Source organism: Schistocerca gregaria, chromosome 2 (genome assembly GCF_023897955.1).
Source record: "Schistocerca gregaria isolate iqSchGreg1 chromosome 2, iqSchGreg1.2, whole genome shotgun sequence".
Lineage (NCBI taxonomy): Eukaryota > Metazoa > Arthropoda > Insecta > Orthoptera > Acrididae > Schistocerca > Schistocerca gregaria.
Genome location: NC_064921.1, coordinates 252,143,428 through 252,171,227, shown reverse-complemented (window position 1 = coordinate 252,171,227; position 27,800 = coordinate 252,143,428). Strand labels below are relative to the sequence as shown.

The 27,800-nt window shown below is 41.9% G+C and overlaps 1 protein-coding gene across 1 annotated transcript in view; it reads left to right on the top strand.

Annotated features, from left to right (window-relative positions):
• LOC126336801 (uncharacterized) overlaps nt 1-27,800 on the top strand; it is a 156,433-nt gene that overhangs the window by 105,246 nt on the left and 23,387 nt on the right. Inside the window, exons 6-8 of the mRNA XM_050000836.1 lie at nt 4,526-4,653; nt 10,868-11,032; nt 20,309-20,567. Coding sequence (XP_049856793.1) covers nt 4,526-4,653; nt 10,868-11,032; nt 20,309-20,567 — 552 coding nt within the window. The remainder of the gene's footprint in view (nt 1-4,525; nt 4,654-10,867; nt 11,033-20,308; nt 20,568-27,800) is intronic.

The window sequence follows — 27,800 nt, the reverse complement described above, 5'->3', positions numbered from 1 at the left end:
CAGTCGTCATCCTCTTATTCACTGACTGAGATTTTTCGTTCTTTCTTCTGTTCATTTTCTTTCTCTCCCCCTTTTTCCATTATTGGTTTTAGTTGCGTTTTAATTAGAAAATCATTTATTTTTACTTACATTTTCTGCGAGTTCATCAATTCTTTAAAAAAAATAATGAATCAGCTAAAACGGCTGTATTTCTTTTTCGGTGGTTGTTTCTGTTCGTATTTTTCCCATCACCAACCTTTGGTAAAGGTTCTACCACAAAATCATAACTGTGTACTTCGCTGGGCCTTACGGCAGTTAACAGAATTTGCCAGGAAAAGTTCATATGAGAAGGTGTTGCTATCTTTTGGTGTGAAACCGCACTAAACATCGGCAGCTTGAAGAAGATATTTCTTTAGTTCCCTTTCGTCTTCAAAAGAGACGCTTCCTCGTTTGTAAAATAGCTAACGGTGGTGAAAATCTAAACTACATTTCCATCGTCAGTTTAGTCTTGGGGACTTTTCTCACTATGTCTTTTTGATACCTGATTTGATAATCAACTGCAACTTTATGAATGATAACCACTGGTTTTTACCTTCCTAAATGCAGCAAGCATGGTGCATGAAGAAACTGCTCCTCGATTTGTCTTTTTCATGATTTGTCACCATCTTTACCTGAAACAAGCAAAAAAAACTATTAAAAGAACGTGCCGCGATAGGTTGCCACGTGTGACAACCATTCTCGAAGTTTTTGTGACACCCAACCCCGAACAGACATTTCAGATAAACTTCTTGGCAGAATAACGTTTTATACAATAACAGAAAATACACCGATGGAAAAGAAAATCCAGCACCAAAAAATAATTAATGTAAAGTAAAGTGAAATTTCAGGAATAAAACTCTCTACGTAATATAAGTGATTAACGGTGCAAGATCACAGGTTAATGTAAGCACAAGAAAAGCAATTGCAAATGTAAAATACTAGTACATTAATAGCTGATGTAACCACGAGTGTTGAATGCAATGTGTTGTACAGGTGCTGTATATCAGTTTGTGGAATAGAGTTCTATGCTTATTGCACATGATCGGTCAATACAAGGACGGTACTATTTGTGGATGACGCTGGAGTTGTCGTCCCAAAATATCCCATAAATGCTCGAGTTGAGACGGATTTGGTGATCGAGTGGGCCAAGGCAACATTTCGACGCTCTGTAGAGCTTGTTGGGTTACAACAGCGGTATGTAGGCGAGCATTGTACTGTTTGAAAACACCCCCTGGAACGCAATTCATGATGATAGCACAACAGGGAAGAAATAAAAACTTTGAAGTTCGCCTATGACATTGTAATTCTGTGAGAGACAGCAAAGGACCTGGAAGAGCAGCTGAATGGTATGGACAGTGTGTTGAAAGGAGGATGTAAGATGAACATCAACAAAAGCAAAAAGATGATAATGGAATGTAGTCGAATTAAATCGGGCGGTGATGCGGGAATTAGATTAGGAAATGAGACACTTAAAGTAGTAAATGAGTTTTGCTATTTGGGGAGCAAAGTAACTGATGATGGTCGAAGTAGAGAGGATATAAAATGTAAGACTGGCAATAGCAAGGAAAGCGTTTCTGAAGAAGAGAAATTTATTAACGTCGAGTATAAGTTGGGTTGAATCGGGGAAGAGACCAAACTGCGAGGTCAACGGTCTCATCGGATTAGGGAAGGACGGGGAAGGAAATCGGCCGTGCCCTCTCAAAGGAACCATCCAGGCATTTGCCTGGAGCGATTTAGGGAAATCACGGAATGCCTAAATCAGGATGGCCGGACGCGAGATTGAACTGTCGTCTTCCCGAATGCGAGTAGAGTGTGCTAACCACTGCGCCACCGCGCTCGCTCGAGTATAAGTGTCAGGAAGTCGTCTTTGAGTATTTGTGTGGAGTGTAGCCATGTATGGAAGTGAAACTTGGACGATAAATAGTTTAGATAAGAAGAGAATAGAAGCTTTCGAAACGTGTTGCTACAGAAGAATGCTGAGGATTAGATGGGTAGATCACATAACTAATGGGGATGTATTGAATAGAATTGGAGAGAAGAGAAATTTGTGGCACAACTTGACTGGAAGAAAGGATCAGTTGGTAGGGCATATTCTGAGACATCAAGGGATCACCAATTTGGTATTTGAGGACAGCGTGGAGGGTAAAAATCGTAGAGGGAGACCAAGAGATGAATACACTGATTCAGAAGGATGTAGGTTGCAGTAGGCACAGATGAAGAAGCTTGCACAGGATAGAGTAGCATGGAGAGCTGCATCAAACCAGTCTCTGCACTGAAGACCACAAGAACAACAGCACAACAGGTCGAATCACCAGATTGAAATACAGATTTACAGCCAAGATGCTTGGGATAACCACCGAAATCCTCCTACCGTCATACGAAATTACGCTCCATGGCGTAAGGCCAGGTGCAGGTCCGGTGTGTCCAGCACGCAGACAGGCTGGTTGCAGCCCTTCAGCTGGTTTCCTAACCAACACACGGCCATCGCTGGTATCGAGATAGAAGCGGCGTTCGTCAGAGTAACACAACAAACATCTCTAAATCCTCGCACAAACGAAAAATTGGCTGACATTGAAATAAGTGTCCGAGGAATAGAAAAGCAACTGGAATCACTCAACAGAGGAAAGTCCACTGGACCTGACGGGATACCAATTCGATTCTACACAGAGTACGCGAAAGAACTTGGCTCCCTTCTAAGAGCCGTGTACCGCAAGTCTCTAGAGGAACGGAAGGTTCCAAATGATTGGAAAAGAGCACATGTAGTCCCAGATATCAAGAAGGGTCGTCGAGCAGATGCGCAAAACTATAGACATATATCTCTGATGTCGATTTGTTGTAGAATTTTAGAACAGGGTTTTTGCTCGCGTAACATGTCGTTTCTGGAAACCCAGAATCTACTCTGTAGGAATCAACATGGATTCCGGGAACAGCGATCGTGTGACACCCAACTCGCCTTATTCGTTCATAAGACTCAGAAAATATTAGATACAGGCTCCCAGGTAGATGCTATTTTCCTTGACTTCCGGAAGCCGTTCGATACAGTTCCGCACTGTCGCCTGATAAACAAAGTAACAGCCTACGGAATATCAGACTAGCTGTGTGCCTGGATTGCAAAATTTTTAGCAAACAGAACACAGCATGTTGTTAACAATGGAGAGACGTCTACAGACGTTAAAGTAACCTCTGGCGTGCCACAGTGGAGTGTTATGGGACCATTGCTTTTCACAATATATATACAAATTATCTAGTAGATAGTGTCGGAAGTTCCATGCGGCTTTTCGCGGATGATGCTGTAGTATACGGAGAAGTTGCAGCATTAGAAAATTGTAGCGAAATTCAGGAAGATCTGCAGCGGTTTGCACTTGATGCAGGGAGTGGCAACTGAGCCTTAAAATAGACAAATATAATGTATTGCGAATACATAGAAAGAACGATCCTTTATTGTATGATTACATCATAGCGGAACAAACACTGGTAGCAGTTACTTCTGTAAAATATCTGGGAGTATGCGTGCGGAACTATTTGAAGTGGAATGATGATATAAAATTAATTGTTGGAAAGGCGGGTACCAGGCTGAGATTCATTGGGAGAGTCCTTAGAAAATGCAGTCCATCAACAAAGGAAGTCGCTTACGAAACACTCGTTCAACCTATGCTTGAGTATTGCTCATCAGTGTGGGATCCGTACCAGGTCGGGTTGACGGAGGAGATAGAGAAGATCCAAAGAAGAGCGACGCGTTTCGTCACAGGGTCATTTGGTAAGCGTGATAGCGTTACGCAAACTCAAGTGGTAGACTCTGCATCGCGGTGTAGCTTGCTGTCCAGGTTTCGAGAGAGTGCGTTTCTGGATGAGGTATCGAATATATTGCTCCCCGCTACTTATACCTCCCGGGGAGATCACAAATGTAAAATTAGAGAGATTCGAGCGAGCACGGAGGCTTTCCGGCAGTCGTTCTTCCCGCGAACCATACACGAGTGGAACAGGAAAGGGAGGTAATGACAGTTGCACGTAAAGTGCCCTCCGCCACACACCGTTGGGTGGCTTGCGGAGTATAAATGTACAGGTAGATGTAGATAAGGAAACCTGTACTTTGCCGTCTAACGAGTTCTCGCTCCAGTCGCAAATGGTGGCGGTTTGGGGTCAGTGCAATGCACGCTACTGGGCTTCTGGCTCGGAGCTGTTCTTGAAGCAACCGCTTTTTAACCATGCTTTGTGTTACTGTGGTGGCAACTGCTGCCGCAGACGCAGTACGATACGGCAGTACCATACGTCGCACGCGACGTTGTCCCCTCTCGCACGGCCATATGGCCGTCCGGTGTTCTTGCGACTGTACCTTCCCATGAAGACCGCTACCAGCCAAAATGTGCAGTGGCTACGTTCCTGCCAAGACCCTGCTCAAAATACTGTGGTCGTACTGGAGAACTGAGACTCGTGATAATCAGCTGCGTGTCATCCTGGCCCGTCTACCCGTGGCTGGTAGTGTTTGAGCGCGTCGTCTGTCTTGCAGGTGGGTGACAACACGTTCCCCAACATGCTGGCGGCGCTCAGCGGCCACACGGAGCGTGAGCTGCGGGACTCCTGTTGGGACGGCAAGGCGGCCTTCAACCCCTGCCCCTGGGTCTGGTACAACTACAGGTATGTAGCGGACGTGGAGAAATTGACCAAAAATGTCAATTTTCAATTTATTTTTTTATTTGTTAGTACAACTCATGGCCAATAACATAAAAGTTTTCTGGGTATAGTGCCGCGTCATAATGTGAAAACTACTGCTGCTGGAGAGAAACAAACGTTTCGGCCACGAATGCTGCATCCTTCTTCTGGGTCTAATGGTGCGTTATAGTTACGCAGTGTCCTTTGTATTTTTGTTGTTAGTGTTCACTGCGCATGCCATTACGTCATGATTTTAAAAAGGTAGTTAGTTTCATTGGTTACTTAAGGAAGAAGGAGAGGGAACTTTATTTTAATAGGTTAATGCGGTGGAGGGAGAACGTGACCCCTGTTGTCTATTGGCTCTTGTGTTATGTACCATGATTGGTGGTCTTGGCAGTCTTGCGGAAAAGAAATAAAATTCAGCGAAGCCTGTGGGTTGGCCAAGCAGCCAATCGTGACGAAACGCAAAATCAGAGAGGCCATCGAAATACTTAAACACCCGAACAACATGAACAGGGAGGATGGACTCAGGCCTGCCCCATCTTGGCTGCCAGCAGTCAGAGCCCAACACACCGCACTGCCAACACGAGGCACGAGCACCACCGCCGAGTAACTGCCGCCTCGCGGCAGACGACCAGCAGCTGGTAAACAATAGCAAACTTATCATTCGACGGTGACGACCAATCGTGGTACATAACACAAGAGCCAATAGACAACAGGGGTCACGTTCTCCCCCCCACCGCTATAACCTATTAAAATAAAGTTCCCTCTCCTTCTTCCTTAAGTCACCAATGAAACTAACAACCTTTTTAAAGTTATGACGTAATGGTATGTGCAGTGAACACTAACAACAAAATATAAAGGACACTGCATGGCTATAACGCACCATTAGACCCAGAAGAAGGCTGCTGCAATCGTGGCCGAAACGTTGGTTTTTCTCCAGCAGCAGCAGCAGTAGTTTTTACATTATGACGCGGCACTATAACTAGAAAACTTTTATGTCGACTGACTCTGGCCGCGGAAGCCTACGCAATCATATCATGGGCAATAAGTTCCCAAAGTTTCATTGTTGAAATCGCATCCTAAGTGCATGAAAATTAATTTAAAATGTAACGTGGCCTCCCTGCCACGCCCACGTTTTGAAGCAGCACTTCAATACCAGCTCAGTGAACAACGGTTCTGTGTATTACTTTCAACCAAACGTGTGCGGGATACATCTAGAAGGCCGTGATACATACTTTTTGGTTTTATAGATCATCTTTGGCTCAGTTCCGTATCTTATAAACGATTCTCTAAATTCACTCAGCCGGCCGCGGTGGCCGAGGCGTTCTAGGCTCGTCAGTCCGGAAGCGTGTGGCTGCTACGGTCGTAGGTTCGAATCCTGCCTCGGACATGGATGTGCGTGATGTCCTTAGGTTAGTTAGGTTTAAGTAGTTCTAAGTTCTAGGCGACTGATGACCACAGATGTTAAGTCCCATAGAGCTCAGAGCCTTCTAAATTCACTCATATGGAAACGATGCCCTAAAAACACGTTTGCATCTGCTACAGTTGTCAGAATTGCAACTTTTGATGCAGTTATTGTATTTAATGGTGGGAACGTCGGGAGGATGAAAGTATTAGAAAGAACGGGATTCAAGATAGGAAATTTTACTCAAGACATCATGAGAAAAATAGATTTACAGCGCGTCTCTGCAGCTGAAAAGTCAATTGAAGACCTGGTAAAGCAAAGAAGACAGACAACAAGAAACCAGAAGAGAAGCCTTGAAGGGAAAGATGACCCAGAGTACAAATGTGACGCCTTCTGAAAAAGTGACATAAGGAAAAAAGTTAGGTTGAACTTTAAATTGCATTTCCTGAAAACTTTGTTTTTAATAGCTTATATACCTTTTCCTCAGTTTCTATGAATGCTAGAATTATGAAATGTTGTACACATATTTCTGTAAACCTAAAAACCGATGTCTCAAGATCAATTTTGAAATTCTGATTGCAAGCTTGGAATTTTGCTTCAATTTAAAATTGTACTTCTGGAATTATAATTAAAACATTATGAAAATTCTCCTATTAGACCTATTCCAAAAACCTCATGAGAGAAACTTACAACATATAAAGAGATGTAACAGACAAATTTTTGTTGAAATCTCTTGAATACTTTCTGAGAAAAAGGAACATCCATTATTTTTTGAAAATAAAACTTCAAATTTCTTTTTTAAAAAAGTTGAATACATATAATCGAAGGATTTTATATGTAAATGTGTTACTTTCATGTAAAGCGCGGTACAAAATTTCATTACCTATCTCGAAAACTGTGGATTTCGTGCATTTTTGAAATAATGTGTGTTTTTCATCAACGTCCCGCCTTAACGAACGTTCAACAAGCACAACTGGTACACTCTGCTGACGATACTACTGTTGTAATAAATCATATTAGAAATAAAGCAATGGAAGAGGCCGTTAGTGAAGATCTTCAATAAAGTTTGAAGTGTTTCCCTGCAAACGAATTCTCCATTAATTTTGAGAAACACTGTATTCAATTCTGCGCATCAGGTAGCCACACCATCAGTTGCTGTAGCGCATGAACAGGAATCAGTAAGTGGGGTAAAATGCTACAAATTTTTGATTGTAAATATTGATAGAAACTCCAAGTGGAAGAAGTATGTTACTGAGCTGCTCAAATGGTTCAAATGGCTCTCAGCGCTATGGAACTTAACATCTGAGGCCATCAGTCCCCTACACTTAGAACTACTTAAACCTAACTAACCTAAGGACATCACACACATCCATGCACGAGGCAGGATTCGAACCTGCGACCCCGGCAACAGCGCGGTTCCGGACTGTAGCGCGTAGAACTGCTCGGTCACAGCGGCCGGCACTGAGCTGCTCAAACTGTTAACTTCAGCTACTTTTGCTCCTCCAATAACTGTTACTCTTGGAAACAAATAACTCAAAATGGTTCAAATGGCTCTGAGCACTATGGGACTCAACTGCTGTGGTCATTAGTCCCCTAGAACTTAGAACTACTTCAACCTAACTAACCTAAGGACATCACACACATCCATGCCCGAGGCAGGATTCGAACCTGCGACCGTAGCAGTCCCACGGTTCCGGACTGCGCGCCTAGAACCGCGAGACCACCGCGGCCGGCACAAATAACTCACCCTACTGACATGTTATGCATATTTCCACTCTATAATGTCTTGGGGCATAATTTACTGCGGTAACGCAATTTTTAGAAAGAAAGTATTAATTTTACAAAAGCGAACAATAAAAATTACTTGTGGTGTTCACCTCCGATCATCATAGAGGCGCAACTTGAAGAAGTTAGCCATTTTAACAACACCTTTACAATATGTATATAAGCTAATGAAATTCGCCATAAATAATCCATCACAATTTGAGAAAAATAGTAATGTCCATACCACAACACTAGAGGGTAAAATGTCTGACAGGTAACAGAGCAAGTTTAAAATCTAACCTAAAATCATTTCCCCTTTGTAACACCTATTCCATGCACGAATATTTACATATTATCTTCTTCTTTCTCGCTATTTTGGTTACGTTGTTTTAAAACGAAGCAATGACTGCGTAATTTCTTTATAAGAGAGATGTTCACTAAGGCTACTTAAGGTTTGGACATTTAGGGAAATCTATCTACAGAACTAGAAATTCAATTTACTCCTCCGTTAGGGTAAAAAAGGAGAGTTTAATAACTTCACTAATTTAGATGTAAGTAATGAAGCGTTAGTCGCTTAGTGGGCTTTGTTAACACTATGTCTCCTAAATAAGGCCGAATGTGTGTTCTTAACAAGGCCCATGCTGTTAAATTACCGAGCGAGGTGGCGCAGTGGTTAGACACTGGACTCGCATTCGGGAGGACGACGGTTCAATCCCGCGTCCGGCCATCCTGATTTAGGTTTTCCGTGATTTCCCTAAATCGCTCCAGGCAAATACTGGGATGGTTCCTTTCAAAGGGCACTGCCGACTTCCTCCCCCGTCCTTCCCTAATCCTATGAGACCGATGAGCTTGCTGTCTGGTCTCCTTCCCCATAACAAAGCAAACCATCTTAAATTATTATAGAAGTAGAAAATAAGACACTATCAGATTAAATGTTGTTACATTATTGTAACAAAGAAATATAATTACAAGTAGACATTTACAGAGAGAAAAAATTATGTAACCAAAAAAATGAAAAAAGGAAATACGAAAATTCCAGTTAAACTGTTCAACATCTTAAAAACATATCCTCTTGCACGTTATACATAACCGCATACCTAAAGCATGGTCTTTTCGAGAAAGCTTCTTTTCTCTTTTATGAACTTAAATTAAAATCGTCAACTCTAGTTTTCGTAATACCCCCCCCCCCCCCCACCCCTCAAATAAGTGTTCACAGGTTCCAACTCTCACATGAGTCAATTAATTAGCGGAGAGGACAGTAATATCTGATTCACAGTAAAGAAAACTAATGACTTTTCTTACAAGAAATGTATTAAACAAGGCCCGCCCGGGACTTATCAGACCCCCCCTACTTTCCCCCGTTCAGTTGTCAGTACCTTCATACCACTAATTGTTTAATTACACATTTTTAAAGATGAATAAACGAGCTTTCCAGGGCATATATAATACATAATGATTGCCTACAAATTACTCCAGATGTATCAGAAAGCCACACACTCCGAAGCTAGTCCAACTTAGCACTCAAAAGGAACAATACAAAATGGAACGAAACGAATTACAGCTGACGAGTGCTCACCAAGTGCTGACACCTTCCAGGTCTCCCTCATACTTTCAGAATTACGAGTAGTGGGCCTTATTTGATACGCCCATGTTACTACTATACTACTACCGACCCCGCAACGAAGGAGATATATGCACACCTGGTTGACAATCATTATACAGGCGTTAAGCCCACAGCAGGGCTTCGTGGGAAGTGGAAAGACACCAGAAATTTGATGCCGGCCTTAATATTTTGGCTACAGAGATATGGTACGGTCAGTTATGGTGCTTCCACTTCAGTTACAAGACTTTGTAAATTTAAGTTACGATAAAGAACCAAGGTATACTGTGCCTATGCTTAGGCAGCGCTCCTGGAAGAAAGTATTGCGGCGACATGGCTTAGCCACAGACTGAATGATGTATCCCGAATGAAATTCTCACTCTGCTGGGAAGCGTATGCTGATATGAAACTTTCTAGCGTAAGTGCAAGTGCCGCAACTTTCGCAGGAGAGCTTCTGTGAAGTTTGAAGGAGGAGGATGTTAGTGTTTAACGTCCCGTCGACAACGAGGTCATTAGAGACGGAGCGCAAGCTCGGGTGAGGGAAGGATGGGGAAGGAAATCGGCCGTGCCCTTTCAAAGGAACCATCCCGGCATTTGCCTGAAGCGATTTAGGGAAATCACGGAAAACCTAAATCAGGATGGCCGGAGAGGGGATTGAACCGTCGTCCTCCCAAATGCGAGTCCAGTGTGCTAACCACTCTGTGAAGCTTGGAAGATAGCAGACAGGTACTGGCGGAAGTAAAGCTGCGAGGACGGGTCATAAGTCGTGCTTAAGTAGCTCAGCCGATAGAGTACATGCGCATGAATGGCAAACGTACCGAGTTCGAGTCTCAGTCTGGCACACAGTTTTAATCTGCCAATAAGTTGCAAGACTCAAAATGGTTCAAATGGCCCTAAGAACTATGGGACTTAACATCTGAGGTCATCAGTCCCCTAGAACTTAGAACTACTTAAACCTAACTAACCTAACACATCCACGCCCGAGGCAGGATTCGAACCTGCGACCGTAGAAGCCGTGCTGGTTTCAAGACTAGTTGCTGCTATATCGATAGAAAGCAGTCCTGAAACGACAGAGACGACAATGTTGGCAGCGCTGCCTAGCAGACGACGTGACATGTTAAACATAGCCCTCCCCTTAAACCCCTCCTCTCAAACCGGACTTGGAGCTGACGTGCACAGCTACAAAGGTGTCTGCCTTATCTGCTGTTACTGTTACGGTCACCGCTTGCGTTACCGACTGTGCTTGGACTTAAGTTCAGTTCTACAGCTACTTTATTGTGTTCTGTGTGGTGTAATTGTACAGTGAATAGCAATTTGGATAACACCGATGAATTATAGGCTAGGCCATGTACCACGTGTTCCATATGTCACTCTCTTGATGCTTTGTTCCCAGTTCATGAATGCCTGTGTCTCTTTTTTTCGTGCAGCGCAGCAGGACACCGGACGATGTTCATCGAGGACACTCCGTACCTGGGCATGTTCCACTTCGAGAAGCCGGGCTTCTCGGAGCCTCCCACGGACTACTACCCTCGGCCCTACATGCGCGCCGTCGACAAGGAATTGGGCCACGCCGGCACCGAGACTACGAGCAGGTCAGACACTCTACCTGTGGACCATTTCCATTCCCAGTAGGACTCCCAGTGTGTATGTGTCACGGCTGTGTAACTAAAAATCTTTGGTGTCTTCTACGGCTATAAACTTGTAATTTTGTCCCGCCCCCTCTCCCCCCTCCTCTCTCTCTCTCTCTCTCTCTCTCTCTCTCTCTCTCTCTCTCTCTCTCTCTCTCTCTCTCTCTCTCTCTCTGTGTGTGTGTGTGTGTGTGTGTGTGTGTGTGTGTGTGTGTGTGTGTGTGTGTGTGTGTGTTTTGTTCATAAGAACATTCGATGACTGTATCAACATGGAGACCAGTTGTTGTTGTTGTGGTCTTCAGTCCTGAGACTCGTTTGATGCAGCTCTCCATGCTACTCTATCCCGCGCAAGCTTCTTCATGTCCCAGTACCTACCGCAACCTACATCCTTCTGAAGCAGCTTAGAGTATTCATCTCTTGGTCACCCTCTACCATTTTTACCCTCCACGCTGCCCTCCAATACTAAATTGGTGATCCATTGATGCCTCAGAACATGTCCTACCAACCGATCCATTCTTCTAGTCAAGTTGTGCCAAAAACTTCTCTTCTCCCCAATCCTTTTCAACACTTCCTTATTAGTTATGTGATCTACCCATCTAATCTTCAGCATTCTTCTGCAGCACCACATTTCAAAAGCTTCTATTCTCTTCTTGACCAAACTATTTATCGTCCATGTTTCACTTCCATACATGGCTACACTCCTTACATATGCTTTCAAAAATGACTTCCTGACACTTAAATCTATTCTCGATGTTAACAAGTTTCTCTTCTTCAGAAACGCTTCCTTGCCATTGCCAGTCTACATTTTATATCCTCTCTACTTAGACCATCATCAGATATTTTGCTCCCCAAATAGCTAAACTCCTTTACTACTTTAAGTGTCTCATTTCCATATCTAATTCTCTCAGCATCACCCGACCTAATTCGACTACACTCCTTATCCTCGTTTTTGCTTTTGTTCATGTTCATCTTATATCCTCCTTTCAAGACACTTCCGTTCAACTTCTCTTCCAAGTCCTTTGTTGTCTCTGACACAATTGCAATGTCATCGGCGAACCTCAAAGATTTTATTTCTTCTTCGTGGATTTTAATACCTACTCCGAATTTTTCTTTTGTTTCCTTTACTGCTTGCTCAATATACAGATTGAATAACATCTGGGAGAGGCTACAACCCTGTCTCACTGCCTTCCCAACCACTGCTACCTTTTCATACCCGTCGACTCTTATAACTGCTATCTGGTTTCTGTACAAATTGTAAATAGCCTTTCGCTCCCTGTATTTTATCCCTGCCACCTTCAAAATTTGAAAGAGAGTATTTCAGTCAACATTGTCAAAAGCTTTCTCTAAGTCTACAAATGCTAGAAACGTAGGTTTACCTTTTCTTAATCTAGCTTCTAAGATAAGTCGTAGGATCAGTATTGCCTCACGTGTTCCAACATTTCTACGAAATCCAAACTGATCTTCCCCGAGGTCGGCTTCTACTAGTTTTTCCAATCGTCTGTAAAGAATTCGCGCTAGTATTTTGCAGCTGTGACTTATTAAACTGATAGTTCGGTAATTTTCACATCTGTCAACACCTGCTTTCCTTGGGATTGGAATTATTATATTCTTCTTGAAGTCTGAGGGTATTTCGCCTGTTTGATACATCTTGCTCACCAGATGGTAGTGTTTTGTCAGGACTGGCTCTCCCAAGGCCGTCAGTAGTTCTAATGGAATGTTGTCTACTCCGGGGGCCAGGAATGGTAAATATTGTGATACTGGCCTCTTACACAAGTACGTAATTTATGTCAACAGCATTCTGCACCTGACCGAATATTTTACATTTTTAATTGAAATTACTGTGTCACAGCCCGTACACTGAGTGCGATTACGAGATTTAGTAATATATATGATATGCTGCCATATTAATGTACTGGCTGTGCATTTGTAAGAAACACCTATGTGCACAAGGCTGTAGATATGTTTTCTGTGCAGTGCAGCTAAGAGGCTAATATGGCAAAACTTTTTCATCGCAGTAGTTGGCAACCAAACTTTCAACAAATATACACTGGTGTCCAAAATTAAAGAAAAAAACCGTCCCGTGTCTAAGTCACCATACAGGCACGCCAAATGTCAACAGATGTCCGTACGATCGTGTTCTGCACGAATGATAGCATTCTGGTCAACAGACAACCGCGCCAGCGATGACGTCAGGGCACTTATCAAACATAGTATTTGTAGGGCAGTCCCATATCCACAATCGTGTGTACAGTCACAGAAGGTGCAATATGACACAGACAAGACGCCTACGAGACTCATTGCCCTGGAGGACCGTAGGAAGAACGGAAGCAGGCCAGTCGTAAACTCATGTGGCCGATGGCTTACCGTCAATCGTTCAGTTGTTTCTCGGATGTGGCGACAGTTTATACAGACAGAAACTGTATCCCAAAAACCAGGGCAGGGCCGACCACGTCTGACATCTGAAAGAAAAGACTGTTAATTGGCTGTAAGGGCACAACGGTACCGCCTAAGTACTGCACGGCAACTGGCATCTGACCTCGCAGCATCCACTTGACGTACTGTATCGTGGCAAAGGCTGTGTTTAGTGTCGGAGACTTGCTGTATGTGTACCTCTGATGCGTCACCACAGAAGGGAATGTCTGGAGTGGAGCTTCCAGCGTGCCGCCTGGACGGTCGAACAGTCGGCCAATATTATTTTCAGAAAGGAGTGCCGATTTGGTCTGTCGAATGAGCCTCGACGGATTCGCATCTAGAGGGAATGTGGAACACGATTTCGGGACTCCAATTTTATGGAAAGAGACCAATATAGAGGAGGGTCCCTAGTGGTGTGCGCAGGGATAATGTTGACCATTCGAACCGCTATTCATGCAATTGTACGGGTAAATGGACAAGTTTTAACTGTTGTCCGATACCCTGACGAGATCTTGGGACTCACATGCAGTTGTTGCGAGGTGCTGTAAGCATGCATGTGTACTGTGACTTGGGTGACGTGTTGGATCGTCCTGCTGGTAGACGCCATCTTGCTGAGGAAGAACAGACTGCATGTAGGGGTGGACGTAGCCCTCAAGGATAGGTACACACTTGTGTTGATCAATACTGGCTTCGAGAATTATGAGCTCACCCAGGGAATGGCCTCCAGCTTGGGCTGTTCCAACAATTGTTGCAGGGTGCTTGCTTTCAGACATTTCACGCCGTACAACTCAGTGGCATCAGTTCGATGGAGCCTAAAACGTGATTCATCTGAATAAGCCAGCTGTATCCACACAGCGGAAGTCCGGTTGTGGTGCCGGCGTGCAAACTCTAGCCTTCAAAGTTGATGAGCATCAGTTAGCATGGGTGCATGAACCAGGCGCTTACTGTGGAGCTCATACACAGCAACATTCACTGAACGGTCGTTGAGGAAACACTGTTGGTAGTCCTTTGGTTCACACAGGAGGTCAGTTGCTTCGTATTTATGGACAAAAATGATCGACTTCATAGAGCACGCGCGGTTGACGTTTTCTTACAAACGGAAAATACTGCATTCATGGCGTGGCCTGGTCCCTCTTTCGATTTGAATCCAATAGTGCACGTCTGGGGTGCACTACGGAGACGGCTTGCATCACTCCAGCATCCACCAACCACTCCTGCAGACTTGCGAGCAGCTCTGCAGAAGAATTGGCGTTGTTGCTTCAACATGAGATTGATGACATCATAAACAGCATTCACCGTCGTTGTTAGGCATGTAATGTTGCAATAGGTTGTCACATGCGATAGTGAGCACATTGTCAATTATGGGAATGTGTGCGCAAATCTGTTAAGTTGGAAAAAGAGTAATAACATTTTTGTCTACCATTACGCATGTTTCAGTTGCTGTTTATACTTTACTATCACCTGTTTATGCTGTTCTGTTGCGAAATAAACGCAACCCTGCAAACTTTCCTATTATTGCTTTAATTTAAGTAAAAATAGTCCAAGGCCTAAATCGTTTCGTAGTTCAGAAATTAAAACAAACACTGACAGCTGTAGGTGGGATGTAATGCGAAAAAAATGGAGACAATGTGCCTTTGGTTCTTCATTTGCCTACTCATTTCGTTTTGAACCATCACGAGGTGGTCATCAGGCATTAGCTGAGTTTTTTGTTCCTGTACGGATTGCCTCATCCTACAAAAAACATGTTCACGTAGTCTTCATTCAAACGGCAAGTGTAAATAATGGATGTCTCAAGTCAATGACAATCCACCAACTACATCCTCGCCGGCATTGCAGCACCTAACAAAAGGAGGTAGTTGTCGCGGAGACACAATAAAACGAATGTGTCATCCTGGGTAGCCTCTGTTGCCATAGACTGACGCTTCATTCACGCCACAGATTTTTAGAAACAACACCATCACCACCACCACTGAAACAAAACCAAAAAGCAAAATTGCTGAAGAAATGGAGGGCACTGGATCATCAATCAGTCATGCTATTAAAAGGCAGATTACTAGCCGAGCACAACATGTCTCTTTCTTTATGTAATTCTCTGCTGTCTTAAAATGAGGAACAATGTGAACTTACAACAATGGCAACGACTAGGTGAAGGAGAGAATGTAGCTGTGGAGAAAAACGGAGCCCTATCACTTGCTAATGTGCACAAAACCGAGATCTGTGCACAAAGGAAGTCCTACTGAAAGCAAATACCAAAGCTGGAAATGATGCTAAAGATCGAATGTATGTTGTGTAAGACAGACGTGGAAAATAAATCTGGAGAAGTGTCTCTTTATAAAACTCTTCTCTCATTTGAAAGAGGTTGTAGTAGCCTGCCCACATGAAGGGAACTGGTCTATCATATTTATTGCTCAGACATTCTTAGTGTTGTATGCAGGAGATTCACAGGCTTGCTTATGTCTCGAATAGTTGTAGAAAATTTTCCCAGATTTTAAGTGTTACTCGAGCAAGTTACTTTAATGTCATTAGACGAAACGATGTAATAGCAAAATTTTAAGTTTATGTTTACCTGATTAAAAATAGTCATGTAAATAACTAATTTGTAGTATAATATTTGACTCACAGACATCGACCCAGTTTTCAAATGGTTGCAATATTAAAAGCTCCAGAGAATAATATAGCATTTATTACTTTTAGAGTCAAAATTTTCATTTACGTTCCACATCTTCTATGTGCCTTTTACTGGCCACACAACAAACATCCGGGCTGTCAAATTCGTCTCAAGTTTTGAGAGTCTGTCAGGATGACATTCACTGGAAATCGATGGTGTAATGCGAGATAAGTTCATCTGTCATTCATTGCTTTATTCTCTGTGAAAATCACGTCAAACAGCTGGAACTGAATATCAGGAGCTGACATAAAGGACGTAAAACGCCTTCTTCCACTGGGCTTGACATACATTGGTTAATGAAAGAGGGGTGAGGAAGCTAATTATACAAGGGAGACCCCTACCAGCGACAGCATGAAGTGTCAACTTCTAACAACCCTACCACAACAAAGGTCAAAATTTTAATAACAATTGTGATGTTGCTCACGCTACTAAATACTGCATTTTCGGGTAACATCAGTCATATTATTTGACAGGTGTCATTAGAGCACAGGTAATAGTCATTTCATGTAATAATGAAAAAACTAGGCACTCATCTTTTTGTGTTTCCCACGCTGGTCTCGTATTATCATGGCTCAATTGTTGAAAATCTAGGTGATTATGATTTCAAGCTCGGATGCAAAGAGGCCTAGGTTTTATCCAGCTATATTCAAATGTTTTGTAGATGCGTTTCGCAAACCATTCTTGGAGATTAAACCTTTCAAAGTTAGCACAATAGTGATGTAAAAAAAATTCAGCACTCCGAATTCAAGTTACACTTTCTTTTAACTGCTTTTATTGCAATATCACGTAACACACAAAACATCCCTTCACAATACAAAAAATACTTGAAAACATCTTCCTCACATTTTATAAGCCAACTACAATATGCATCTTTCCAACATGACGTCCAAGACTTGACCGTCTCAAGATCCGACTCTCTAACAACTTAACAACTAACTAACTAATAATCGCTTACGCGCCTAAAAATCAGAGTTACAAGTACGTCAAAGATCATAGTGACAAATGCAAGAAGACACGTAAGAATAATATCATTGCAATATAAAGATATCGATGTATCACAAATGAAATCAAATCTGAAATTTGTCTCAGAAATATGTCAACTAATTTGCAGAAACACAGTAGAATATTCCTGGTATCGAGAGGTTCAGGTGAGGAGCCGTAATGGTTGCGTAATTCAAGTACCATTACAAACTCACGACTGGCACATATATACAAGTTTACTTAAAATGTTTTCTCAAGCTTATATCTTGTAACAAGCAGAACATATACATTGCCCAGGCGCATTATATGACCATCGCCTGTGTTCGATGTCACTGTGCAATAATCGCAATAACCACAGACGGCAGATAGCAGCACTAGCAGTGGAGTGTACATAAAGTGTTTTCGGTGGACCCGGTAAACTGTGCAGTTGGTGTCATAATGCAGAAATAGAGCGATTTATCAGACGTCCAAAACGGTTTCGGAGAAAGGAGGAAGCATTTCCGAAACGACTAAGCCTGTAAACTGTTCCAGTAACGCCATGGTTAAGGTATACCATGCATGGCAAAATGGCGCTATCCAAATCCAGCACCGAATCAACTGTGGTGCAGTACGGTCCATAGATGGTAGGGGTAAACAACGGCTGCAAAAAATGGTTCAAATGGCTCTGAGCACTATGGTACTCAACTGCTGTGGTCATCAGTCCCCTAGAACTTAGAATTACTTAAACCTAACTAACTTAAGGACATCACACACATCCATGCCCGAGGCAGGATTCGAACCTGCGACCGTAGCAGTCGCACGGTTCCGGACTGCGCGCCTAGAACCGCGAGACCACTGCGGCCGGCCAACGGCTGCAGAGATGTGTGTGGGTGAATAGACGTCCAACTGTTGAGCAACTGACCTCCTGTGTGAACCAAAGGACTACTAACAGTGTTCCCTCAACGACCGTTCAGTGAATGTTGCTGTGTATGAGTCTCCACACTAAGTGCCTGGTTCATGCACCCATGCTAACTGCTGTTCATCGACTTTGAAGGCTAGAGTTTGCACGCCGGCACCAAAACCGGACTTCCGCTGTGTGGATATAGCTGGCTTATTCAGATGAATCACGTTTTAGGCTCCATCGAACTGATGCCACTGACTTGTACTGCGTGAGATGTCTGAAAGCAAGCACCCTGCAACAATTGTTGGAACAACCCAAGCTGGAGGCCATTCCCTGGGTGAGCTCGTAATTCTCGAAGCCAGTGTTGATCAACACAAGTGTGTACCTATCCTTGAGGGCTACGTCCACCCCTACATGCAGTCTGTTCTTCCTCAGCACGATGGCGTCTACCAGCAGGACGATCCAACATGTCACACAGCTCACAGTACACATGCATGCTTACAAGATGACCACAATGAGTTTACTGCACTCCCTTGACAACCAAACTCCCCGGATTGAAAGTCATTCATACCATCTCGACTGGGCTGTTCGCGCCACGGATCCTCAACCGAGAAGCCTAGGGCAGCTGGTCATGACAATGGAGTCGGCATGACTCCACTTCTCTTTTGGTACCTTCCAGAACTTAACTGACTCTCTTCCTGCAACTCTCGTACTGGTCAGCACTGCAAAAGGTGGTTGTTCAAGCTTTTCGACGGGTGATCACATTGTGACTGGACAGTACTTTTTTGAGGTGAACCTTTTTGCATCCCCTAATTAACTGTGGAATAGAGGGTAAGCAGAGGTCAACGTTAAGAAATAGAAGTGTTCAAAGATGACTAAACAGAAAGACAACGTTAAGAAATAGATGTGTTCAAAGATGACTAAACAGAAAGCCATTAATAAATATAGACCTTAATCAGAAGCATATAGCTAAGGTGGAATTTTCCAAATTTTTAGGTGTGTCCATTGGTGAGAGATTAAATTGGAAGAAACACATTGATGATCTGCTAAAATGTTTGATTTCAGCTACTTATGCAATAAGGGTCATTTTGCTGATAAACATCTTAGTAAATTAGCTTACTACGCCTATTTTCACTCATTGCTTTCAAATGGCATCATACTTTGGGGTAATTCATCACTAAGGAATAAAGTACTTATTGCACAAAAGCGTGTAATCAGAATAATAGCTGGGGTCCACCCAAGATCATCCTGCAGACATTTATTTAAGGATCTAGGGATTTCCACAGTAGCTTCTCAGTATATACACTCTCTTATGAAATTTGTTATTAACAACCAAACCCAATTCAAAAGTAACAGCAGTGTGCATAACTACAGTACTAGGAGAAAGGATGATCTTCACTATTCAAGATTAAATCTAACTTTGGCACAGAAAGGGGCGAATTATACTGCCACTAAAGTCTTTGGTCACTTGCCAAATAGTATCAAAAGTCTGACAGATAACCAACAAGTATTTAAGAAGAAATTAAAAGCGTTTCTGAATGACAACTCCTTCTACTCCATGGAGGAAATTTTAGATATAAATTAAGAAAAAAAGAAAAAAAACAAATTATTAAAAAAGTAAAAAATAAAAAATATAAAAAACACAAAAATAAAAAAGATGTTATATTAACTTAAGTATGTTGTTAAATTAACTCAATTATGTCATGTATTGGAAAATTTGACTCATTCCACATCATTACGAAATATCGTATTCATGATCCATGGAACTAGTATTAATCTAATCTAAGAACTTTCAGCATTGCAGCGCGTCAGCAATCGTAATTATCTAAATAAATTATGAATAATCCGCCTCGATTGCGAAGATTCCCGGTGTTTACCCAGGTTTCAACGTGGATAACCACGCCTTCTTCAGAACAAAATAAAAAACAGCTTGCCTAAATGGGCATAGTCAATTTCTAAAATGAACACCCACAACGGCAGGTCCCCATAAAATTTATTAACATTACACGGTACATCCGTACCAAGTCAATAACAGTACTTAACTCTGTGTGCTGCCTCGCCCCAGCCAACGTGCGATGGGTCACAGGCTCTCCACTGCCGTTGTGGGTGTTTATTTTAGAAACTGACTATGCCCATTTAGGCAAGCTGCTTTTTATTTTGTTCTGAAGAAGGCGTGGTTATCCACGTTGAAACCTGGGTAAACACCAGGAATTTTCGCAATCGAGGCGGATTATTCATAATTTATTTAATGTAATCTGTACAAAGGCTGAGTGGACGAGACTTCCTGGCCCTGTTGCAGGTGCGCTGGCGAGCGGCTTCAGGTGTCGGTGTTGCTGACGTACGTTCGCAAGTTCGTGGAAGCGATGGGCTCTGCTGGCTGGCGCTACTGGGCACTGGGGTGGAGCACGTCCGTGACGCACGATCGCCTCAACGGTCCGCAGCTGGCGGATAGCGAGCTCAGCAGCTTTCTGCGCTGGCTGAGGGACACGGGCGCACTGCAGTCCACCGTGCTCATGCTGCTCAGCGACCACGGCATTCGCGCCGGCGCTTTCCGGCAGGTAACCCCCCCCTACGTACACCTAACTGCACGCAGCTGACAGATCGCTAGTCCAGCAGCCTGTTGCGCTGCCGCAGCGATATGGGCGCACTGTGATACACTGTGCTAGTGCTGACAAGAAACCACAGACTGTGCGGATACATTTCCTACTGTACATTCTGTTAATGTTCAATAATCATTACTAATGAATAACTGAGGCCGTCAGCTCATGGTGATGTTTTTATTGTAGTCTTAATTCTAGAGAATATTTCTTCATTTTACATTTGACTTGTTTGATGGAACCAGCCACTTCTAAATCTGCTGTACAAACCTTTCCATTTGAGAGTAGCACTGGCAAACAATGTCCTTAATTAGTCGGTTGGCATATTCCTATCACTGCCCTTCTCTAAAGTTTTTGCCAATTCGCTCTAGCACCAATACAAATATTCTGAGATGTCTTACAATATGTCCTATCATCCTGCACCTTCTTCCTGTTGCTGTCTTTTAAATATTTCTTTCCTTACCCATTCTGTGGAGAACCCTTAAATTTCATATATTATTATTCCTTCATATTCAGTGGGTTTGATTTTGTTCCCAGAACAGTACTGAAAGACTTGTTCCCATGCAATAAGCCCTGTCCTATCTGAAGTATGTAATGTATCACCATCTCAATACATTTTTCCAGAGAGACTGAAACATGCCGTCGTTACACCCCTCTTTAAGAAGGGTGACAGGAGAGATGGCAATAACTACTGACCTGTTTCACTGCTGACATCATGTTTGAGAAGGTGATATATTCTAGAATAGTATCTCACATGAACAACAGTAATGTCCTCAACAAACCATAGTTTGGATTTCCGAAGAGTTGCTCTGCTCTGCTCTGCTCTGCTGAGATTGTCACTAACATATTCACTCACCAAATTTTACACGCATAAAATAACAGAATAGTGCCGGTTGGTATCTTCTGTGACCTAACTAAGGCATTTGACTGTGTAAATCACAATATTTTCCTAGATAAACTGATGTTTTATGGTATTTTTGATCTAGTCAACCAATGGATAATGTCATATTTAACCAAAGCAATATATAAAGGTTTATTTAGTAAATTGACAAGTGTAGGCTGGAGACATTAGTCTGACTGGGGAGAATTTATGTGTTGGTTTACCCAGGACTCACTCCTTGGCCCACTATTGTCCTCATATATGCTAATCATCTTCAGTCTAACACACAACAAACAGAATTACTTCTTTTTTCAGATGACTCAAGTGTTGTAATCCGTCCAAGTGTACATACAGCAACAGAAGAAATTGTAGACAAAGTCCTTAAAAATATCATTGACTCGTCTTCTGTGAATGGTCTCATTCTATATTGTGAAAAGACAAAACATATCTATTTCTGCACATCTAGAGATACTACACCAATTATGTAATTATGTAATACATGGTAAGGAAATAATAAGTAGATTGGAAACTTTCAAACTGTTAGGTGTCCATGATGATAAAAATTCAAATTGGAAGAAGCACATTTTCGAACCCCTAGAACAACTAAGTTCAGCCAAATTTGCAGTTATAATCATTGCAAACCTTGGGGACAGACAAATCAGTAAATTTCCATATTTTGAGTATTTTCATACAGTAATGTCATATGGAAAAATGTTGTGGAGTAACTCATTCTTAAGAAAGAAAGTCTTTATTGCTCAAAAACAAGCTGTAAAAATAGTCTGTAATGCTCACTCATTATCATATTTGACATCTGTTTAAGGAGTTGGGCATTCTGACTTCTGCTGCACAGTATATTTAGTCCCTCATGAATTTTTTTTTAAAATAAACTAGTTTAGTTCAAAAGGAACAAAGAGGCACATAATTACAGTACCAAAAGGAAAAATGGCGTTCATTACTTCACATTAAGGTTCTTTTTATTGCAAAAGGGGTGCACACTGTTGTAATTAAAATGTTTGCTAATTTACCCAATGATATAAAATGTATAAAAGGCACCAATGTAAAATTTGAAAAAAACCTGAAATAGTGTCCCCTTGAAAATCCTCCTACTCCATAGAAGAATTCGTTATTGTAATGCACAAAAGAGTGAGGCTAGAAATTGCTAACTCACACTTGTATAATAATAATAATAAGAAGAAGAAGAAGAAGAAGAAGAAGAAAAAGAATAGGCCTCCAGTATGTTCTGCCAGTCGTAAAAGGCGACGAAAAGAACAAACCACTAATAGGGCTAACCCCCCGTTTAGTGTGATTAGTTGGTTCAGGACAGAACTAATGAAGCCTCGGAAAAGCGCTGTCATGGTCATGGACGACGCTTGAACCCTATGCTGGCCACAATGGTACGACACTGCTAGCCACACGGAAAATGATTTAAATCCAATCTACTTCGTGATCACATATTCTGATGTTAAGTTTCTCGCTAATCTCAGTTCTACTACTGTTCATCACTTTTGTTGTTCCTTGAGTTATTCTCAGTCCAAATTTTGTGCTCATTGGATTGCTATTCCATTCAACAGATCCTGTAAATCTTCCTAAATTTTACTGAGGACAGCACAGACATCAGCAAATCGTATTTGACATCCTTTCATCCTGAATTTTAATCCAATCCCAAAATTCTATTTAATTTCAAACATGTCATCTTTGGTGTAAAGACTTAACAGTTGGGGAGAAAGATTGCATCCCTGCCTTACACCAATTTCAATCTGAGCAATTCATTCTTGGCTTTTCATTCTTATAGTGACTTGTGGTACTTCCACGTATTATATCTTTCCCTGTAGCTTGTACTTTTTTTTTTGAGAGTTTCGAATATTTTGTACTATTTTCAATCGTTGAAAGCTTTTTCTAAACTGACAAATTCTTTAAGTGTCTTAAATTTTCTTAAGCTTTGGATCACTTACCGGTCACAGTGTTGGAACTGCTTCCCTGGTGCCTGTATCTTCCCGAAAGCTGAACTATCTGTCATCTGACAGATCCTCATATTTATTTCCCATTTATCTGTATGACATATTCTGCTCAGTAACTTAGAATCATGAACTATGTAGCTGAAGTGCAACAGTTGGTATGTTTCCAGTCTCATTGGTTATATATACCAACTTAAATAATTGTTTGGTTGACACTGCCTCCAGTGCTGAACCTGTGGTGTTCTCTCCACATCTGCACAGCTTCTCCTCCAATAAGCCTGTCAGCTTGCTTGCTGACTTTTTTACCCCTCTAAAATTCCCCCTCCCACTTTTTTCCTCCATGTATTTAACAATTTCTTAGTGATTCACAAGTCCTGTGAACCTACCCCTTCATTCAGTCAAGCTCCCTCCACCCACATCGCTTCAGTACCTCTTCATTAATTATTCTCTCTATCTTCTTATGTGTGTTCTTCTGTAGCACCACATTTAAAAAGGTTTTACTCTCTTCTTGGCCTTATTGTTTTTTGCCCACATTCCAGTTCCAAATAAGGTTATGCCCCTAACAAATACTATCTACCATTCGAATTTATTTTGTTCTGTGATATGTCTGTTTTCTTTTTGTAAGAAAGCTTGTCTTGCTGTTGCAATATGCATTTGTATATCAACTTTACTTTTGGCATCACCAATGATTTTGCTGCCAAAATAGCAAAACTCCTCTGCTACCTAAAGTGTCTCATGTCCTGATCCAATTACCTCACTGTCTCCTTATTTAATTCGAAAAAACTGCATTGCCTTATTTTACTTATGTTGTTTTTCATTGTATAACAAGTTGTCAAGACACTGTCAATTCCATTCGTCTTAGCTACCAAGTCTTTTACCCATCTCTAACAAAACTTTAAAGTCATTGACAGACCTTAATGGTTTTGTTTTTCTTCTCAGTGATCTTATTTCCTTTTTCAAATTGCCCTTTTATTTCCTTTACTGCTTGCCTATGCACAGAGAAATAAGATGATGGATAGTGCTGTCTCATTCGCTTCTGGATTACTGCCTTCCTTCTACAGCTTTTGAATCTTGTAACTGCAGTCTGGTGCGCGTAAAAGTTTTAGAAAAACTTACACTCCTTGCATTTCATCATTGATAACTTCAAAATTTTAAAGCATATTGTCAAACGCTTTCCCTAAATCTATAACTGCAATAAATGCAGGATTGTCTTTACTCCTTCTGTCTTCTAAGATAAGTTGTATGGGCAGTATTGTCTCGCTGTAGTTCTCTGGGACTCAACCTGATCCCTTGTTAGTGGGGTGCCCCAGCCACTCCATTCCTCTATAAAGAATTCGTGTAACAGTTTTGTAAGCATAATTTATTAAACTGACAACTTGGTAATGCTCTCACTTTCAGACACTCTTCTTTTACATTGTAAATCTTACAATCATCTTCAAGTCTGAGGATGTTTCGCCTTACTCATATATTGTATATGCTTAGTGGAACAGTTCAGTTATTGTTGGCACTAGCAAGGCCCTTAATAGCTTAATGAAATGGCATCTATTTCAGGTGCACTGATTCGGCCTTAGTCTTCCAGTATTCCATAAAAAGTTTCTCTCATTATCGCATCGTCTACTTAGTCTTCCATTTTCTGAGATAGCATAACAGAAACATTTCGTTTAAGAGCACGTATGCGATAGTGAGAACCTCTGTAATAGATCTCCTGCCTCATGTAACTATCGTTGCTCCCGATAGTATGTTTTGAAAAGTCATCCCAACCTTTCTACCTCAGTAATGTTTACAGTTTTAATAATTAATGGCGCAAACTAGCTCATTGATCATTATTTATGTGTGTGGGGTTTAGCCATGCAATTAATGTGTGAGTTTGCCTGTATAAATTTCATTGTTCAGATTGTCCTCGCTGATGCTCTAAGGCTGACGTGGCTAAACTCATTATTATATATATATATATATATATATATATATATATATATATATATATATATATATATATATATATATATATATATATATATATAGCAATCTAAGAAGCAACAGACTGCATTTTTTTATTGGCTCAGAGAGTCCAGATACACGTCTATCACCTGAATTAAAACTTTTAAGGTTATTGTACCATGTCCACTTCAGCTCTTCTTACCAAAGTCCACGGACTGTTGCAGGAGCGTTCTTCTCGGGGTACTTTCATTTCATTTTAATTTTCAAAATGTCTGACCGAGGAAAAACTGAGATGATACGTTGAAGGTGGCACAATAAGAAGCCTAACAAGATTTTACAAACATGACGATACTCGTGACAGTTTCCACAGTTATATCTAGAACACATTGTTTCATGGGAAAAAAGTGAAGGACGCGTTACTGCATAACTTACTATTCGAGAAATCTGTTGAGCTTTATATTACGAAGCGAAAAAAAACTGTTATAATGAATCTGTCCATTAAGTGGATATTAATTTTTGGTAATGCTCGTCCGCAGACTGGCTGTGAAACTCGACATGCTGTGCAAGACGTGCAGTAACTTCGCTGGTCAGAACGATCTTCGTACTTGGTTCCAATCGAGCAGGTATGGGATATGATGGGACCTAAACGTGACTCGTGCCACTTGTCAATCAACAGCTCGTACGGAACTGCCTGGACAGGTCGAGCAGACGTGGCATCACGTAATCCAGGACAGTATTCGCCATCTGTACGATCGACTTGATGTCAGAGTCAGTACCTTCATTGCCGCCTGTGCAGGCTAGCCACGTGACTAATGTAAATATTCTAGTATGGCTCAATACCTGGTACCTTAGAACCTCTTGTGCTACTGAGCTGCAAATGTAATCATTTCACGTACACCATGTGCACTGTTGCAAGAATTTATCTTGAGAAATTTGGAAATCTTTAAATGGAGTACCTTTTTTTCTGGGAGTGTATCTCGAAGCATATGTGAGCCACATGAAACCATTACCGACTTGTTGAGAAAATATCTCATTTCCATTTTGAGGAAATGGAGTACGACAAAATCTTTAAGTCCCAAGTATTGCCGGAAATCCCATCAGTTCCAGTACTTTGGTCCGGAGTGGGTGACTTCATGCTAGCAAAAATGAGATAAAAAGGTGCGTTCGGGAGTTTGGCCGTTGCTCCGAGGAATGGCTTAGGTGGAGTCGGGTCAGTGGCTGCAGAGGGAGAAGTTCGGCTGGAAAGACCGCCGTCCCCAGAATTTTCAATCTTTCGGTGAAGGGGGACGGCGGAGAGGGGCGGCTAACAACCGACGCCGCGGGGGAAAACCTGTTGAGGCGCCTGAGAGGGGAAGCTCTCAAAGGCGTGCGCAGCGGCAGCGGGCGGCCGTGACGTCACAAGCTGCAGCTGGTGCTCTGTGCGAAATGTGCGCTGTTCCCGGGGGAGTGCGACGGCGACACAGTGAGCGCGATCTGGTCTGTTTCCTCGATTGATGCATTTATCTGCGTTTACGTCAATAAATAAGCTTTCGCCTGTATGTAGATAGTAACTTCAATGAAATTTCCTTAATGGATGGACTCGAATGGGATTAATAATCCAAATAACGACAAATGATACAAGTGTTAGTAAACAATGGTTGTCGTAGCGAGACTGAATACCGCAATTCCCATATCGACCAAAAATTTAAAAAAATTATCTATTCAAAAATAGTTCATTTGATGCCATCCTAAGAGACAATCTCCACTCCTTCCAAATTAACAAGTAAGCATAGACAGGTGTGGCTTGAATTTAGAGAAATAGTATCGACAGAAATTGGGAGATTTATACCAAATAAATTAACAAAAGATGGAGATGATTTCCCATGGTACACAAAGCAGGTCAGGCCACTGTAGCAGAAAAAACGAAAAGACCATGCCAAATTTAAACGAATGCAAAATCACCATTGGCGATCTTTTATAGAAGCTAGAAATGTAGCACGGACTTCAGTACGAGGTGCTTACAATAGTTTCCACAACGAAACATTGTCTCGAAAACCGGCAGAAAATCCAAAGAGATTCTAGTCGTCTGTACACTATGCAAATGGCAAGACACAGTCTGATGTTCTCGGCGCGACAGCATGAATACTCTGTCGATGACAGTGCTGCTAAAGCAGAGTTACTAAACACAGTCTTCCGAAATTCCTTCATCAGAGAAAACGAAGCAAATATTTCAGAATTCGAATCAAGAACAGCTGCCACCACGAGTAACTTAAAAGTAAGTATCCTCGCAGTAGTGAACCAGTTTAAATCGCTCAATAAAAGCAAGTCTTCTGTCCAGATTGAATACGAGGTTTCTGGCGGAGTATGCAAATGCAAGATGTCTATAGTTAGCAATCATATACAACCGCTCGATCGACGAAAGATCCGTACCCAAAGACTGGA